Here is a 15,611-nt window from a genome sequence, read left to right as displayed (position 1 = left end):
ATGTTTGTGGGAAAGGATTTTCCTAAGAAAACTTCAATAAGACACTTTAATCCCTTGATCCTACTTGGAAATATAGCATAGTATACTAATTATAGTTATTCCATGTTTATTTTTACTTTATTAAGTGTTTTAATTGGGATCAATTTTGTCTTAAATATGCATGACAGGATTTGATGTCTATATCATAATTTACTAACAATTGATACTGCCTTTATAAGATTTTTTATTTTTATTTGAATTATTTTTTTAGAGAGAAACATCAGTTTGTTGTTCCACTTATTTATGTACCCATATGTTGATTCTTGTATGTGTCCTGACCAAGAATCGAACCTGCAACCTTAGCATATCAAGACGACGCTCTAACAAATTGAGCTACTTGGCCAGGGCCAAGATTTCCTTAGTGATCATTATTGTACCTAGTCTACTCACCTGAATCAAATAATATATATCAAAATCTTCCAAAGTTTTCTTCTTCCGCTAATTTTGGAATGTCAGTGGTACATTATGTCATGTCTAATTTTAGTTGGTGTGAGTTATTTTTACTGATAATATTCACCAAGAGGGTCCAAGTGTCCTTAAGTTCAAAATGCTGGTGTCCAATCAGTCTAATTCTTTGATTGACAGAGATTCAGTTTTGACCTGGCTTTTGGAACATGCTGTCTGCCTAAAAGGCTCTACCACCCTCTTCTGCCCACCTCCTTAGGGAACAGAGGAGGATTTCTCAGAGCTACTGACAAAGTGCAGGCAGATGAAAGCTACAAAGTGGTTCCACTCATTCTGTTTAGGAATTAAAAGCCACTGTCCTGCTTAAATATCTTGGTCTGGAACCAAACTTCTGATATCTCTAGGAATGAGGAAACACATCAAAGAAACAAAGTATGTGATAGGTAGATGAATGCCCAGTTCACCTGAAAATCCATCCATCCCTCATCTTTATTTGGTGTTTAATGTAGAGAAAGAGTCCTGGTCATCACCATGTGGCTCGTATTCTCCTTTTTCCCCTAAGAACATAAGACCCAGTTTTATTTGCTCACCAAACTAAAGGCTCTAACTCCTAACCTTTCTTGCAGCTAAGAGTAATCAAATGAACTTCTAGCTAATTAGATGTGAGCAGAAGGATTGGACAGTACTCTGGGGAGGCTACTTAGATGGAGCCGACAGCCGTGTGAGCCCTTTAGACCTACATCTTTCTCCTTCCTGCCCCGGAAATGCTCCAGCAGCCACCTTGTGCCAATGCACCAAGGCACAGCCTTGAGAATGGACATCACCCAGGAAGTGCTGGGGCAAAGAGACAGGTGATGGCCCACGGTTAAGGTGGGCAATTGAAGGTCAGCATGGACTGCCCACCCGACAAATGAAGAAATCTCCCTCTTGTCTGTACCTGTATTATCCTGAGTTTTCTGTTCTGTTTAAGGAAATCCAATCTTAAGGGAAATACTAGCTTTGCCTCCAATCACTGTGTGAACTTGGTAAGTCAATTCCCATCTCTGGGAAACATCTTCATATCCACTGTGGCAGATGCAGGGGGGATGTTGCCCATATAACATTGAGGAACGTGTCCTTTCACCAGGTCCGTATCTATGTCATCTTCTAGTAGTTGCAGAGCCTCAGTTTCTCTTTGGGGAACTATCCCTCCTCCCTCCATCCACAGTGTTAAATGAAGCTGAAATGCTTTCCTGGCTTCTGGCTGCAGGGCAGAGGGCTCACAGAGCCACTGGAGCGCCTCTTCCCTGTGAGGGAGGCCAGAGGGTGGTCCTGGCACCCACTGCCACACCCCACCCACGGAGCTGGGTACCTAGGCTGAATTCGGGTCGGGCACAGGCAAGAGCCAATGGAAGCCCTTAGTGCCCAACATCTAGGACCTGTACTGATATCCTCTGACCCCATGTCAAACAAAAGTTTATCTAGTATGTACTCCTGCTTCTGGGCTTTTATTTACTCCACATTCATTCACTCATTTATTCACTCAGCAACTATTCCTTTATCTTTTCAGTGTCCATGTACTCTCATCAGGTAGACTGCAGTCTGGGAAGTCCTCCTTGGGGTGGGTTCGCAGGGATTCTGTAATGATGGAAGTTCCCTGTCTTTGACAGCTGAATGGAGTGGCAGTTATGTTTGAGACCACTCATCTTCTTGCTGCTCCAGAGTCAGCTTCAGAGCCAGCTATAAAACCGGCTCCAGCCCTGGCCAGTGTGGGTCAGTTGGGTGGAATGTCATCCAGTAAACCAAAAGGCAACAGGTTCGATTCCTGGTCAGGGTACATGCCTAGGGTTCAGTCCCAGTCTGGGTGCATACAGGAGGCAATTGATCAACCTTTCTTTCTCACATTGATGCTTCTCTCCCTTCTTCTCACCCTCTCTTCCCCTTTCCCAAAAAATCAATAAGCATGTCCTCTGGTGAGGATTAAAAAGAAAAAACATAGAGTTTGCCAGTCCTAACACCAGCTCCACACCAGCTTCACAGATAGCAGGAGGTCTAGCCCTAGGCCTAGCACCAGCTCCTGCATCAGCTCTGGAGTTAGAGCCATTCTGCACCAGCACCAATGGTACAATCAACTCCAGCACCAGCCCCTGTAAGAGTTCCAGAGCTGGATCCAGGTCTGACTCCAGTCCTACTTCTAGAGTTAGAGCCAATGCCATTTCTAGAGCTAGAGCCAGCTCCAGCATCAACTCCAGAATTACAACCAGTAATAATACCAACTCTAGCAAAAACTCCTAGCTACCTCTAGCTCCAGTAACAGCTCTACAGCAACTCCAGAGACAAGGGAATTTTATCATCAATTCACATGACAACTCTAGCATCAGCAGAAAGACCAGCTCTAGCCCTGGCTGGTGTTGCTCAGTGGGCTGAGCACCAGCCTATGAATCGAAGGGTCACCGCTTAGATTCCGAGGTCAGGTAACACAGCTGGGTTGTAAGCTAGGTGCTCAGTTGGGAATATGTGAGGCAACCTATTAGTGTTTCTCTCTCCATTTTTTTCCTCTCTTCTCTTCTCTCTAAAAAATAAATGAATAAAATCTTTAAAAAACACACACAGCTCTAGAGTTAATATTAGCTCCCATACCAATTTCAGAGTCACAGGTAATGACAGGCCCAGTCTAGACCCTAATCCAGTACCAACTCTGGCAGCTGCAGGGTTGAACCTATCCCTAGTGCTAATGCCAACACCAGAACGAGCCCCTAGCACCACCTCCTGAGCTACAGTGAGCTCCAGCACCAGCTCTGACTATAGCTCCTGTACCAGAATGACAGCCAAGATAGAACTAGAGCCCCTTCCGGAACCTGCTCTGACACTATCTCCCAAGATACAATGAGACTCAGCTCTGGCACATACTCCAAGCTAAAGTAGTGTCATGGGTAGAACTAGATCAAACTACACCACAGCTCTTGCATCGACACCAGCTGGTAACTCCTATACCAGTGCAGCAACCATTCCAATGCCATGTCCAGAGTCTGAGCCACCCCTGAGGAAGAGCTGGCTCCATCACCATCTTTTCCATCATCTCCAGAGATCACTGCAGCTCCATAACCACCTTCCATCCCACCTCTGTTGCCAGCTCTAAAGCTTGAACTGGCTCCAAATTAATTTCACATCAAAGACAGCACCAGTTTTAGAGGAACAGCCAGAGCCAGCAACTGATTCACCTTTTAAAATATTTTAAATTATACAACTTAGGGCATTGACTACATTCACTATGCTGTGCACTATCACCACGATATAGTCCCAGAATATTTCATTACTTCAGATGGAATCTCATACTGATTAAGTAGTTACTCCCCAATCCCCACTCCTCTTAGTTCCTGCAACACTAATTTGTTCTATCTTTATTCTAAGACAGAGAGACAAATACTATGTGATCTCACTTATATGTGGAATCTAAAACATGGAACTCATAAAAAAGTAGAATGGTGGTTACCAGGGTAAAGGGTAAGGAGATAGAGAGATGTTGGTTAAAGTGTATGAACTTCCATTTATAAGAGGAATAAACACTGGGGATTTAAAATACAGCATGGTCAGTGCAGTTAACAAGACTGTATTGTATACGTGAAGTTGCTATGAGAGTAGAACTTTAATGTTCTCATGATAATGACAAAAAAAAAGTGGTAACTCAGTGAGGTGAAAGATGTGTGCACTAACCTTATTGTGGTAAACATTTCACAATATATATACATATCAAATCATTACATTGTACATCTTAAACATACACAGTAGATATGTCACAATTATATCAACAAAGCTGGGCATAAGTAAATAAATGTCACTAGTTGCCATTAAAAAAATGGCCCAGAACAGTGTGGTTCAGTCACATAGAGCATCAGCCCATAACAGAAAGGTTGTGGGTTCGATTCCCAGTCAGGGCACATGCCTAGGTTTTGAGTTCAACCTGCAGTCTGAGCACACACAAATCACAGTATGGGTGCCTACAAATCCCCAGTCAGGGCACATATGGGATGCAACCAATTGTTTCTCTCTCACATGAATGTTTCCCGTCCTCTCTCTCTAAAAATAATTTTTAAAAAACCCATGAACACAGATGTTTATAGCAGCCTTATTCATAACTGTCAAAACTTAGAAGTAAATTCAGTAGGTGAACAAATAAACTGTGGTTCATCCCAGGTAATAGAATATTATTCAGTGCTAAAAATAAATGCACTATCTAGCCATGAAAAGACATGGAGGAGTCTTAAATGCATATTACTAAATGAAAGAAGCCAACCTGAAAAAGCTATATATACTATATGATTCCAACTATATGATTCTCTGAAAGAGGCAACACTACTGGAGATAATAAAAAGATTGATTGTTATCAGGGGCTGGAGAAGAGGGATGAACAGGCAGAACAGAGGATCTTTAGGGCAATTTACTCTGTACAATACCATAATGACGGATACATTTCATTATATATTTGTCTAAACCCATAGAATGTACAACATCAAGAGTCAACCCTAAAATGGGGCTAACTGGGCCTTTCCCCCCAAGCTAACTGGGCCTTTCTGGTGCTAATTCCTGTGTGGGTGGGCTTGGGTACATTCTAGGACCCCATGGGTCTCTCCAAGACACTCTCCTGTAAGGCTGGGAGTCTCTCCCCGTGCCTCAACCCCCACAGGTGTTTTCAGTGTCACAAGGTTCTATCCCAGCGCTGGGACCCTGGGTTACTCGGTCTGTCTCACTGCCCAGTTTCACCTGGTTTATCTGCACACAGTGCCCCACTTCACAGTCGCCGCTTCACTGGGTCTGCCAGCCACCTGTGTGCCCAGGGTCCATCCGCTGCAGTCTTGCGCTCGAGTTACCTTATGTGCCCAGAATGCCTTACGCACCTGGGAAGCCTTACGCACCTGGGATGCATTACGCATCCAGTGCCACCGCTTTTGTGCCACGACCCCTCTGCCCGGCTGCCCGACTCCACAACTCCTACCGGTCTGGATGAATGTGTCTCTTTTAACTCCTTGGTTGTCTGACTTCCATACAGTTCAATTTTCTGTCAGATCTGGCTGTTACCTTGTTTCTAAATTGTTGCTGACCTTATTTTGGTTGTGTGTGGAGGCACAGTGTGTCTATCTACGCCTCCAACTTGGCTGGAAGCCTGTGTGTGGGTTCTTTAAGAGGAACTGCTTGGGACTCCAAAAGTTTCTTCCACCAGCTGAGTCCCTGCTGGGTTTTGCAGCCAGAAATTATGGGGACTTATCTTCCTGGCACTGGAACCCTGTGCTGGGGGGCCTGTTGTAGGGCTGGGACTCCTCGCTCCCCAGATAACCTTCCCAAATTTTTATCCACCACACGTGGGTATGGGACCAGCCCTTTCTGTAGCTGTGCCCCTCCCACAAGTCTGGAGGGATATGGTTTCTTTAATTCCAGTTGTCAGACTTCCATTCAACTCAATTTCTGATGGTTCTGACTGAGCCTTGTTCTACAATTTAGTTGCAATTTTGATGTGGTTGTGCAAGGTGAGCCGTGTTTACCTATGCTGCCACCCTGACCAGGCCTCTTGATACGTTTCATATACATCATACAGCAATGCTAACAATCATCACGCTAGTAGACTCCTGGTACCTATTTACCTTGTAGCTGGAAGTTTGTACCTTTTGTCTGCCTTTCTCCAATTCCCCAACCCCCATCATTCCCAAAGATTTTTTAAGTTGGCCTACTGAAAATCATATTTTCAAAGTCTGAGAAAAAATGTTCTCTAATTTGGAACTCCCTTGAAGATTAGAATGGAGAAAACAATTGCAGAATGCAGAAATTTACATTGTTTCTCCAAAGTATGTATGTTTTAAGAGAAATGCTGATTTGTTTTTCTACCCATTCATGCATTCACTTGGTTGACTCCTGCACAAGCCCTGACAGGGGATGGAACCCACAGCCCTGGTGTATCCAGATCATGCTCTAACCTATTAAGCTACCCAGCCAGGGCCCAAAATTTTTTGAAGAGGCAATATGGAGCCTAGACAAAGAACTGACTGCCACTAAGGTGTTTGGTGTTTGACAAAAACTCATACCACAAATAATAACAGTAAATCATTTTTTAAATAAGACTGCTTCAGAAATCAAAATGTCATCAGAAAAGGAAGTCAGTCAAATTAAATAGCACATTCTGTGTCCTATGCATGTGGAATCCAGCTTTGATTTCACAACTTCAAATTACCTCTGTGCTTTAAAACCATCCTCCCTGAGAGGGAAGGTTTCATTTTTACTGTGTAATGGGACAGAAATAAATGTCGTTAGTTTACTAAACACAGGATATTATCTAAGCCCTATTGCATTTAAGTTCTTTTAAAAGTTTTACATTTATGTATCTTAAGAATATGCCACCATGTAGCCTAGAAGTTTAAATATCCAACAAAAAGTTGAAAAAGTAGTTCAAATAGCCTTCACTGGCTCGCGTGGCCCAGGGGGTTGAGAGTCTTCCAACAAAATGAAAGGCGGTGGGTTCCATTCCCAGTCAGGGCACATGCCTGGGTTTGGGGCTAGGTCCCTAGTTGGGGATGTGCAAGAGGTGGCCAACTGATGTTTTGACAGTACTCTCCCTCTCTTCCCCCTCCCTTCCCCTCTCGCTAAAATAAATAAATTTTTAAAAAGTAGTTCAAATAAATTGATTATCAGAGAACACAAAGAAACATAAAAAGTTATACTTTCTTCGCCCACGTATTGTTTAATTAATCCTACTAAAATTACTACTAATTATCACTGTTAAGTAGTTCTATTATGGTTTTGTTCAAATAGCATTTATGTAACAGGATATAGCACAAAATAACATAGCATTTCAAATAAACACAAATGTTTCATATTTTTACGTCAAAGTAGTAACTTTGTGTGTGTGTGATTACCCATTACATGATGTCTCCTGTCTAGCGTGGCTGTGTCAGATGCTAACTCTCCAACCCGCCCGCCGCAGCCCGGTCCCCAGCCAGGTCCCCAGCCCCAGGTGACGAACCTGGGACCCACCCATCACAAGCCCCGCCCCTAAAAGTCCGGAATTTTCATATCGAGGACCAGTGCCCAGAACGCCGGGACTTCCCTGACGGGCTCGCCTCCATACTGTACAAGCTTCGCCACTGATTACCCAGACAGGCCAACGCCCGTACTATCACGAAGGAGAGCCGGCGGCTTCCGGTTCGGGTTGTCGTTTTGGCGCCCAGCCGGCGTTGCCTTGTCTTTTCCGGTCTCTGTCCAGCGTGGCAGGGCCGGAGTCGGCCCCAGCCCGTTCAGATCCTCTCTGTCATGGCGGCGCCCTGTCACTCCTTCCGACCAAGCCTGTCATGGCCGCACCCTGATTAGTCACTTCTGGACCCAAACCCTCTCGCTGCACCGGCTCTTCTTACTCTATGCTGCCATGGCGGCTCCCAGAGGTCACCGGAAGTAAAACTTTGAATGTGAGGTGGAGCCTCTGCCCGGAAGCAAGCGCGGCTCTGGGAAAGATGGCGGCGGCGGTGGGCAACGCGCTTCCTTGCGGAGCCCGGTCTTGTGGTGCTCGGCCCGGCGGGCAGCCCAAGCCCGTGCCGCAGCCACGCACGCTGCTTGCGGCCGGGCCGGCGCTCATAGCAAGCGGCGACGAGCTGGTCGCCGCCGTGTGGCCATGCCGGCGACTGGCGCTGTTGCGGCGCCTCACGGTGCTGCCATTCGCCGGGCTGCTCTACCCGGCCTGGCTGGGCGCCGCGGCTGCAGGCTGCTGGGGCTGGGACAGCAGCTGGGCGCAGATCCCCGAGGCCGCGCTGCTAGTGCTTGCCACTATCTGCCTCGCGCACGCGCTCACCGTCCTCTCGGGGCATTGGTCCGTGCACGCTCACTGCGCGCTCACCTGCACCCCGGTAAGTGCGCTGGCAGGAGCCCGACCCCTACAGGGTCGGGTCTCTCCGCGGGTTCCAGCCACGGCGTTTATGTCGATCCCCAGCCAGGCCCCAGCCTCCCATCATTTGGGCTTAGGTCCCCAAGCGGCTCCCTATACCCTTTAGCGCTGGCATAATTTTGGTCCCACTGCTGACTTTCTGTGCCACCCTGGCACCGATTACGTCCTTTCTTGGAATTCTTCCTAGTGCTGTCCTTCAAATTTCATAAGGTAATACCTGTAAAAAGCTTCGTGCAGGATCCAACATATGTCGCTGTTTGATAAAACTCCCATGCTGGCGAACTCGATTGTTTCTGCTGGAAATAGTCCTATCTTCCTTGTCGTCTGCCTCCCACCTTGATTTTCAGTCAAGTCCGGTTTGTGATGCTTGGTTTGAAAACTGAACCTCAGTCCTGCTCAGAGGCCTCCAGTACTGTGACCAGAACGAGCTTGAAGTGCAGTTAATGGTAGTGTGTAAGAGCAGCGTGGAGCTATTTTTGAGCAAGCAACTTAACTTCTTGGGGTCTCTTTATGTCTGTCTGCAAGATGAGGGTGGTGATGGCATGGACTGCTGTCAGAATGTGATCCTTAGCCCCAAGATGCAGAGGAGTGAGAGGTGCCCTGGGGTCGGCAGTTGGTATCCAGGACTGCACCACCACTCTCTAGGCCTCCCTGATTTGGAGCGATGGATGTGGAGGTTGGCCTGGGGCCAGCCTCCCCTCTGATCCCAGGTGGGTGTCTGCTGAAAGAAGAGGGAAAGGAAACAATACCAGGGCTGCAGAAGAGGCAGGAGCTGCCATCTTTGACTTCTAAATTGGACTGAATCTTCTTTCTCTTCTGAGTGTAACCACCTGCCCTTTACCAACAACCCTTATTTTAGGGGAGGGGCTCAAACTTTGGGGCTTGATAGATTCAAGTCAGTATGTAACCGGAAAAGACACCAGCATTTGGGCTGCCTGTCACTACCAAATCCAATAAGCAATGACAGTGATTGAATTGTTTATAGGCGCTTTATTCAGATGGCCTGCGATCGGAGAAGATGGCAGGTTCATACCCTAACAAACCATCTCGCTCGTTCTTTCCCAGCCAGATCTTTTATAAGGAGGTTGGGGGAGGGCAAACAAGGTGTCAGTGAAAGCCTTTGAAATTTAACAGTTGCCTCCAAGGGGGAAGGGTAGTCGCTTGCTTCTTCCTGGTACAGAAGTCTCCAGATGAGGTAATCCCCAGTCAGTGCCCCAGGAGGTCAACTGCTTAAAATTTAGGCGCCCGGATGGGCCTTATCTGTAGTTGCTGAAACAAAAACTTAACATACACATTACTTCCTAGGTTTATGACTATTTACCTTAAGTTAAATTTTCCCAAATCTTAAACCCCTATCATGTATGGTGAAAGACCCCAGCAAGAGAGAGGAAAAGGTAAGGAGGGTAGAGGGAATTTGATACCCTCTAAACTTCCAACTGCCTTCAGGCCTGCATCTTAAAAGTATGACTTAACTTCCTTTCCAGGGACGGAGAACGAGGAGGAGCTAAGCAGCTGTGGGGTTAAGACAGATAGATCTGGGTTTGCATCAGAGATCTCAAACACTGGAGTTTCAGTTTCCTGGGTTTCAGTTTCCCTGTCTGTAAAGTGAGAGCTATAACCCCTACCTCAGGGCGCCATTGTGAGAAAAAACATGGCATCGGCACAGCTCCGGGCGTGGGCCCAGCCCCAGGAGCGCTTTGCACTTTTCTTCCATGGCGCTACCAGAGAGTTTATATATGTGTGTTACTATTTTCTGCCTACTTCCATTGCCCACGGACCCTCTGAGGATTGGGGCCTTGCTTTTCCTGGTCACTGCTGTAACACCTTCCCCCAAACCCACGCCGGCAGAACGGCAGTGGGGGCGGGGGCAGGGGCAGCTCATGACTGAATGGGTGCTCATTGAGCTCCATTCGGTGCTTCCACGTCTAGGTGCTGAGGAAACAGCAGTGGACAGAGTGAGCAGACAAAACCCATTCATTGCCTTCACAGTGTTAGTGGAGGAGATTTGTGTTTAGCAGTCGATGCTGAATAAAGAGAGGATAGGAATGTGGTGACAGAACTTCACGTGGGGCATCCAGGTGTGGCCTCCTGAGGAGAAGACATTTAAACAAAGGCCTGAAAGCTGTGTGACCACATGTTCCAGACAGAACAGCACAGGCCAAGGCCCTCAGCTGGGGCAAGGACTGTCACTCCTCTTTCCTGGAAGACACAGCAAGAATAACAATAATAGGGTCGGGGGAGGAAGCCAAGCATCAGCAGGCCAAGTGAGCTCTAACAGCGCTGGGTTCACATGCATCAAGGGTTGCTCCTCGTTCTGGGCAGTGTTCTTCCTACAGTGGGGGTTGGGAAGGGCTCAGCAACATCACTTTGCCTCTCACAGGAGTACGATCCCAGCAAAGCGACCTTCGTGAAGGTGGTCCCGACCCCCAACAATGGCTCCACTGAGCTCGTGGCCCTGCACCGAGATGAGGTAGGGACCACCTGCCAGGCTGCCCAGTGCGGGACTTGGGTGAGATTCCCAGGCACTGACATCCCCAGTCAGGAGCCTCTGCTGCAGATGGGCCTTCTCCCACAGGGTGAGGACGGGCAGGAGGTGCTGTCCTTTGAATTCCAGAAGATCAAGTATTCCTATGATGCCCAGGAGAAGAAGCGCTTCCTCCCTGTGGCCTTTCCTGTGCGAAATTCATTCTCTTACTACCAAAGCTACAGGGGGTTCCAGGAAGACGCGGAGATCCGTGCCGCTGAGAAGAAGTTTGGGAGTAACAAGTGAGTCCTGACACCCCCATGCCCCTTCTGCTAACAGGGCCAGGCCTCTGTTGGTGGGCACAGGTCTTGCACTGTCTCAGAGGCCAGTAACCCCTTTCCTGTTTCTGCCTCTTTGTACTCCTGGGTTGGGGGGCCTGAGGAGTAAGGGGGAAGAATTGACCTTTCCAACAAAACGTCTCAGGTGAAAGGGGCATCCTTGGGGCAGTGTGCTCTAGTCTAGTCTCCCCTGAATTTGCACGCTGACAGGAATCTCATGGAGGGCTCTCAACCAGAAGCCCTTCCTGGGAAGCCTGGCCCATGGCATACAAGAGTTGGCTGTGGGTCCTCGTCTTGTTTTTGCAATTCCCATTTTCATTTTAAGTTCTTTCTTTGCTCTGCCCAAATAGCTTAGTTGGTTAGAGTGTTGTCCCAATACACCAAGGTGTGGTTCGGTCACTGGTCAGGACACATACAAGAATCAACCAATGAATGCATTAAGTGGAACGACAAATCAGTGTTTCTCTCCTCCCCTTTAAAATCAATAAATAAAAAATAATACTAATTTTGAAGTTATTTAGAAAAAATAATAAAATCTTGCTTTAAATGTCGGTTCTATCCAAGCACTTAAAGAATGGTGATAAAAAAAGAAGTCAGTGAACAGGATAGCTCTTAACTGTATCAGACAGAACGGAAGGTGCTGCGTGTGCACTTTCTCCCTTAATCTTCACCTCAGCTGCCAGCGGCGGCGTGAGCCTGGGCAAGGGCACAGCTGGACTTCTGAGCCGCTGTCCTGGCCACTGTGGCAGTCATCCCCGTGGCCCACAGAACCTCTAGGGAATTCTTTCTGGACTTAATTGTTTATTACAACCATCAGTCTAATAGGAAGATTTGTAAGGGATGTTTACCGGTTCCCATGTCCTCCCCGCCCCTCCCGTCACATCATCCTGGATCCTTTCAAGGCAGAGGACGTGGTACAGAGCGAGGACTTGGTTCATTGTTATCACAGTGGTTTCCCCTCCTACCCCCATCCAGGAGCCCACTACACACAGTGCTCCAGGCCATACCCCTCGCCCCCTTGTCCCAATCCTGAAGCTTTCATTCAGGGGGTTTTGGGGAAATTCTAGGTCCAGACCTCCCCTCTTCAGAGTGAGGTGGGTCTCAGGCTTTGTATTTTCAGGCTTTGGGGCCCAGAGACATCTGGCTCCTCTCATTTCCTAAGGAGGCCTGCAGTGCCCCCAGGTGGAGGTGTCAGGGTGGGGCCTCCAAGGCCTCCCAGCACAAATGGAGTCTGGTTTCTTGCAGGGCAGAGATGGTGGTGCCTGACTTTTCAGAGCTGTTCAAGGAGAGAGCCACAGCGCCTTTCTTTGTGTTCCAGGTAAAATAGCAGCTCCAGCCCTTCTCCCCCTGCCCCATTCTTTAGAACTTTCATAGCCAGAGTGACACATGTCCAACTCCAAACCCAAAAATCCTCATCCTCGGGTCAGAGTCATCAGTGGAATGGCCCTCGGTGTACATCCAATTCTCAGCAGGCATCCTCACTGCATTCCGGACAGGTGTTCTGCGTGGGACTCTGGTGCCTGGATGAGTACTGGTACTACAGCGTCTTCACACTCTCCATGCTGGTGGCCTTCGAGGCTTCCCTGGTTCAGCAGCAGATGCGCAACATGTCTGAGATCCGGAAGATGGGCAACAAGCCCCACACCATCCAGGTGCAGCCAGCAGGGTCCCTGAGGTCTTGGTGGGCCCGGCACAGGTGCATTCCCAGAGCTGACCATACACCACCCCTCACAGGTCTACCGAAGCCGCAAGTGGAGGCCCATCGCCAGCGATGAGATTGTGCCCGGGGACATTGTCTCCATTGGTGAGGCCCAGGTCTGCTCTTTCCCAGTGGCAGCTTAGCCTTGGCTTCTGCCTCACCCTCTGGCGGTACCCCGCAGGTCGCTCACCACAGGATAACCTGGTGCCATGTGACGTGCTCTTGCTTCGGGGCCGCTGCATCGTGGACGAGGCCATGCTCACAGGGGAGTCGGTACCACAGATGAAGGTGCGGGAAAGGGGAGTCCTCAATCTTGCTGACCCATTCTTGGAGGGGCCACCGGCCAGGAGACTATTGGGGTGCTGCCCAGGTGCACTTAGAGGAGAGGGGATCCTGGCCCAGGAGGCTAGAGGAGGCTGTGGGTGCAGCATCTGGACAGAGCTGCCAGGTCTCTCTGCCCTGGGAAGCTGGGTGGTGATGGGGAAAGGAGAAGAGAGTCCTAGAGCATTGGGGGCGCCCAGGTATCCTGAGATAACAGACTGAGGGGGACTGCAAGAAACGGGGAGAGTGAGTTCTGGAGAGGACAGGTGCAGGGTCACAGGAAGTCAACTCACATGCTAGTCACAAGAAGACAGCAATAGGACCTCTGTCCCTGGTGAGATCCACTGAGCCAGACAACAAGCCCTGTGAGGAGCAGGAGGGCCCTACCAGCCCCAGGCCCAGCTCTCCAGAGACCAGGTGGAGGAGGGGGCCGAGGTGGGACCAACCATCGGCTTCACTGTCCTCCCCAGGAGCCCATTGAAGACCTCAGCCCTGACCGGGTGCTGGACTTACAGGCTGACTCCCGGCTCCATGTCATCTTCGGGGGCACCAAGGTGGTGCAGCACATCCCCCCCCAGAAGGCCACCACGGGCCTGAAGCGTAGGTGCCTTGGGGGTTTCTGGGGGTGTCCTGGCCCCACCTCCCACCTCCATGTCTGCTTGGCCATGAGGGAGTCTGGACAGACATGGTGACTCTGGCGCCAATTGTTTCCACAGCGGTTGACAGTGGGTGTGTAGCCTTCGTCCTCAGGACTGGATTCAACACATCTCAGGTGGGGCATCTTGCCTGGCTCTGGGGAAGGTGGGCTCCATGGCAGGTGGTAGACACTTGAGACTATGGCCCTTCTAGACCCCAGGACGTTCACCCGACAGGCTCACTCTGACAGCAGGCACTGGGCCAGAGGCCGTGTGGAGGTGATCCCAAAACCAGGCCCACTCTCCCCGGCTGAGGACCTGGTGGGGGATAGATAGCAGACCAGCTGTTACCATGTGTTTTGGGGTCATGAACAGAGTTGAGCCCATGAACTCATTAAAGCAGCAAAAACACTGACTGGTAGAGGTGATAGCCAGACCTCCTTCCAGAAACTTCTGCCCCCATCTCAGCCACTTCTTTCTCCCACCCCCTGGCCTTGGCCACTGGTCTCTATAGCTCTTGGTCGAGTTGCAGCCACCCATGTGGCCGTGTGGTCCCTGGAGCATTTGTGTGGTGGATTGCAGGATTCACTGGTAGATCCCCAGCTGAGGGTGGATCTGCTCCTGATGCCCTCAGGTGGGAGAGGCCACCACCCCCCACCCCCCAGGAAAGGCCTCTGACTCCGTCCTTCCAGGGCAAGCTGCTGCGCACAATCCTCTTTGGGGTCAAGAGAGTTACTGCCAACAACCTGGAAACCTTCGTCTTCATCCTCTTTCTCCTTGTTTTTGCCATCGCGGCAGCTGCCTACGTGTGGATCGAAGGTAAGTGCCACGTTCCCCACCAGATTGCTGGGTCCCATGCCCATCGCCCCAGTCTGGCAGACCCTGTCTCCACAGGCACCAAGGATCCCAGCCGGAACCGCTACAAGCTGTTCCTGGAATGTACACTGATCCTCACGTCCGTCGTGCCCCCCGAGCTGCCCATTGAACTGTCTCTGGCTGTCAACACCTCCCTTATTGCCCTGGCCAAGCTCTGTGAGTGCCTGGGGCAGGGCTGGGGCACCAAGGGCTGGGGCCTGACAAGACCCTGACACTGGCTTCCCTTCCCAGATATGTACTGTACAGAGCCCTTCCGGATCCCCTTTGCTGGCAAGGTGGAGGTGTGCTGCTTCGACAAGACCGGGACCTTGACCAGCGACAGCCTGGTGGTGCGAGGCGTGGCTGGGCTCAGGTGAGCGTGGAGGCCTGTGCCAGGAGGTGCCCAGCCAGCATCAGGAGACTTCCTGGGAGCTCAAGAACCTGACAGCTGCCCACCCACACCCCCAAAGGGAGGGCGTGTCAGAGGCCCTACTGTAGGGCTCTGATCCAGGGGGCTGCCTGTGGAGTCTCAGTGAGTGACAGCTGCATGCGAGTCACCCTGAGCTTTGAGCGAGCAACTACATGATGTCTAGGGGCATCCATGAGAAAAGTAAAGGCACCTCGAGGACCAAATGACACCCTACTGCCCCTGAAGTGACCGGCATGGAATATGGGGGCTCATACCTCCTCCTGGCTGGCAATTCCAGGGTCCTTCCACCCTGTAACCAGCTGTTCCCCTTCCTTACAGAGACGGAAAGGAGGTGACACCTGTGTCCAACATCCCCGTGGAAACGCACCGGGCCCTGGCCTCATGTCACTCCCTGATGCAACTGGACGACGGCACCTTGGTGGGTGACCCCCTGGAGAAGGCCATGCTGACAGCTGTGGACTGGACACTGACCAAAGGTGAGGGGCTGCAGTCTCGGGCCCAGTGCAGACAGCCGTCACACCCCTG

At 49.9% G+C, this 15,611-nt stretch overlaps 1 protein-coding gene across 1 annotated transcript in view; it reads left to right on the top strand.

Moving 5' to 3' along the window:
* The first annotated feature begins 7,343 nt into the window (after window positions 1–7,343).
* Window positions 7,344–15,611, top strand: part of ATP13A1 (ATPase 13A1) — a 31,898-nt gene continuing 23,630 nt past the window's right edge. The window contains exons 1-13 of the mRNA XM_036034494.1: window positions 7,344–8,306; window positions 10,725–10,814; window positions 10,920–11,110; window positions 12,392–12,464; window positions 12,643–12,798; window positions 12,881–12,950; window positions 13,027–13,133; window positions 13,637–13,766; window positions 13,883–13,938; window positions 14,494–14,620; window positions 14,696–14,833; window positions 14,909–15,029; window positions 15,405–15,599. Coding sequence (XP_035890387.1) covers window positions 7,824–8,306; window positions 10,725–10,814; window positions 10,920–11,110; window positions 12,392–12,464; window positions 12,643–12,798; window positions 12,881–12,950; window positions 13,027–13,133; window positions 13,637–13,766; window positions 13,883–13,938; window positions 14,494–14,620; window positions 14,696–14,833; window positions 14,909–15,029; window positions 15,405–15,599 — 1,937 coding nt within the window. The 5' untranslated portion in view covers window positions 7,344–7,823. The remainder of the gene's footprint in view (window positions 8,307–10,724; window positions 10,815–10,919; window positions 11,111–12,391; window positions 12,465–12,642; window positions 12,799–12,880; window positions 12,951–13,026; window positions 13,134–13,636; window positions 13,767–13,882; window positions 13,939–14,493; window positions 14,621–14,695; window positions 14,834–14,908; window positions 15,030–15,404; window positions 15,600–15,611) is intronic.

Source organism: Phyllostomus discolor, chromosome 8 (genome assembly GCF_004126475.2).
Source record: "Phyllostomus discolor isolate MPI-MPIP mPhyDis1 chromosome 8, mPhyDis1.pri.v3, whole genome shotgun sequence".
NCBI classification, from domain to species: domain Eukaryota; kingdom Metazoa; phylum Chordata; class Mammalia; order Chiroptera; family Phyllostomidae; genus Phyllostomus; species Phyllostomus discolor.
Note: the sequence above shows the minus strand (reverse complement) of the source record. Positions and strands in the feature narration are given on the sequence as shown.